The 2,500-nt window shown below is 45.1% G+C and overlaps 1 protein-coding gene and 1 long non-coding RNA gene across 5 annotated transcripts in view; one reads left to right on the top strand and one right to left on the bottom strand.

Annotated features, from left to right (window-relative positions):
- LOC135094988 (lachesin-like) overlaps nt 1-2,500 on the bottom strand; it is a 72,098-nt gene that overhangs the window by 5,823 nt on the left and 63,775 nt on the right. For all 4 annotated transcript variants that reach the window (XM_063995549.1, XM_063995550.1, XM_063995551.1 and 1 more), the window contains one exon: nt 1,039-1,224. In XM_063995549.1, coding sequence (XP_063851619.1) covers nt 1,039-1,224 — 186 coding nt within the window. The remainder of the gene's footprint in view (nt 1-1,038; nt 1,225-2,500) is intronic.
- Nucleotides 1,235-2,169, top strand: LOC135094992 (uncharacterized). The gene is made up of 2 exons (XR_010264019.1): nt 1,235-1,630; nt 1,701-2,169. It is a non-coding gene; the product is annotated as an uncharacterized LOC135094992 (long non-coding RNA).

Here is a 2,500-nt window from a genome sequence, read left to right as displayed (position 1 = left end):
AGAGGGGAGAGAGAGAGAGAGAGAGAGAGAGAGAGAGAGAGAGAGAGAGAGAGAGAGAGAGAGAGAGAGAGAGAGCAAGAGGGGAGATGGGAGGGAGAGGAGAGCAGCAGTACCTCTCCCCCATCACTGCCTTGTTAGCACTGAGGGGCCGCCCATGTGTCTAGTTAATTTACGAGCTGCGGCTGATGACGTCACAAGAAGCGGCGATGCTGATTGGATAAGAGGCTCGTGCTCAGGGTACTTCAGCCAATCAGCGGCTTACATGGTCCCAACGAGCCTCTAATCCCCTCGTGAGGTCATGGGAGGTCAGGTTACCGCGTGGAGAGTCAAAATAAGTTTAAATAAAGGAATATATATTTGTTCGTCTTGAAAAAAAAAAAAACGTGATTTGAGTGTTTTTTTGATTTTTGCTATTTCGTTGACTTCCTTCTTGTCAAAATATCGACTATATTTATTTACTTATTTATTAAGGGGCTGGAGGGGAGATGGAAGACAGAAAGGCTGATAAAACACTTCACAACACCTCAAAAACAATAAAAACAGCCTCAAAACATCTAAACACCCCCACAACACCAAAAACACACACTTTCTCACCCCAAAACACACTTTGTCACCCCAAACACTCCCACAACACCAAAAAACACACACTTTCTCCCCCCAAAACACCCCAAAACACACTTTTTCACCCCAAAACCTCCACAACACCAAAAAAACACACTTTCTCACCCCAAAACACCCCAAAACACACTTTGTCATCCCAAACACCTCCACAACACCAAAAAAACACAATTTCTCACCCCAAAACACACTTTGTCACCCCAAACACTCCCCACAACACCAAAAAACACACACTTTCTCCCCCCAAAACACCCCAAAACACACTTTTTCACCCCAAACACCTCCACAACACCAAAAAACACACTTTCTCACCCCAAAACACACCAAAATCAACTCATTTTACCCCAACACACGCCAAAAACACACTTTCTCACCCCAAATCACCCTTAACACCCTAACAACACCCTGAAACACACTCACCTGGGATCTCATGGGGTCAGTATTAATCTGGCACATGTAGGGGCCTCGATCCTCCTCTTGCACGCCTCGTATGTGAAGCATCCAGGTGTTGTGGTCGCTGTGACTCACGGACACACGGGAATTGTGGGTAATCACGTGCTTATGAATGGCCTGGATCGCCTTCGTGTCCGCCTTTACCCACCCCACCTGCGCCGCCGCCAGGAGGGAGTAGGAGGTGGAGGGGAAGGAAGGGTCGTGGTGGTGGTGGTGGTGGGTCGTGTGAGGTACGTGGGTTTCATGTGGTGTGGTGTGGTGTGGTGTGGTTGAGGTTGGTTGAGTTAAGTTGGATTGGGTTGGTTTGAGTTACGTTTTGGTTTAAGAGAGTTAGGTCATGTTGGGATGGGTCAGGTCAGGGTGGGTTATGTCATGTTACGTTAGGTTAGGTTAGAATAGGTTACAGTGTGTTGATAATTTAGAAGTTAGAATGTGTTATGTTACGTTAGGTTAGGTTAGGTTAGGTTAGGTTAGGTTAGGTTAGGTTAGGTTAGGTTATGTTAGGTTATGTTAGGTTAGGTTAGGTTAGGTTATGTTGGATTAGGTTAGGTTAGGTTAGGTTAGGGTTGGGTTAGGTTAGGTTAAGTTAGGTTAGGTTAGGTTAGGTTAGGTTAGGTTAGGTTGGTTAGGTTAGGTTGGGTTAGGTTAGGTTATGTTAGGTTAGGTTAGGTTAGGTTAGGTTAGGTTAGGTTAGGTTGGGTTAGGTTAGGTTAGGTTAGGTTGGGTTAGGTTAGGTTAGGTTAGGTTAGGTACGTCAAGGTATTTAAAGTGTGTTGGGAATATGTTAGGGTGTGGTAGAGTGCGTTAGGGTGTTTTTAGGGTGAGTCGAATATCGTTGAGGTGTATCATGATTTATTAGGGTGAGGGATTAAGACAGGATTAGGTCAGAAGGGGTCAAATTAGGGTGTTAGAGTGAGTTTAGGGTGCGTTAGAGTGATTTCAGGGTGTATTAGAGTGAGTTTGTTACGTTCAAGTTTGTCAGGGTGTGTTAGGATCAGGAAAGAGAGTTTAAATGAGTTTAGGATGAGTTAGGGTGTGTTAGGGTGAGTTAGTTTGGTTAAAGTTTGTTAGGGTGAGTTAGGATTAGCAAAGGGAGATCGGGATGAGTTTAGTGTGTGTTAGTGTGAGTTTAGAATGCGTTAGGGTGAGTTTAGGGTGTGTTAGGGTGAGTTTAGAATGTTAGGGTGAGTTAAAATGTGTCAGGGTGAGTTAACGTGTATCAGTGTGTGTTAGGATAAGGAAAGGGAGGTTAAATTGGTTGAGGGTGAGTTTAGGGTGTTAGGGTGAGTTTAGGGTGTGTCAGGGTGAGGCAGGGTGAAGGTGTCAGGTAAGTGGGTTCATCATTAGTACCAGATACACCTGCTTCTTTGGGGGAGAGAGAAACAAGATTACAAGCATCAAGGGTGAAGGGTGAAAGGTGAGGACCACT

Source organism: Scylla paramamosain, chromosome 47 (genome assembly GCF_035594125.1).
Source record: "Scylla paramamosain isolate STU-SP2022 chromosome 47, ASM3559412v1, whole genome shotgun sequence".
Lineage (NCBI taxonomy): Eukaryota > Metazoa > Arthropoda > Malacostraca > Decapoda > Portunidae > Scylla > Scylla paramamosain.
This window is presented reverse-complemented; position numbering and strand designations above follow the sequence as displayed.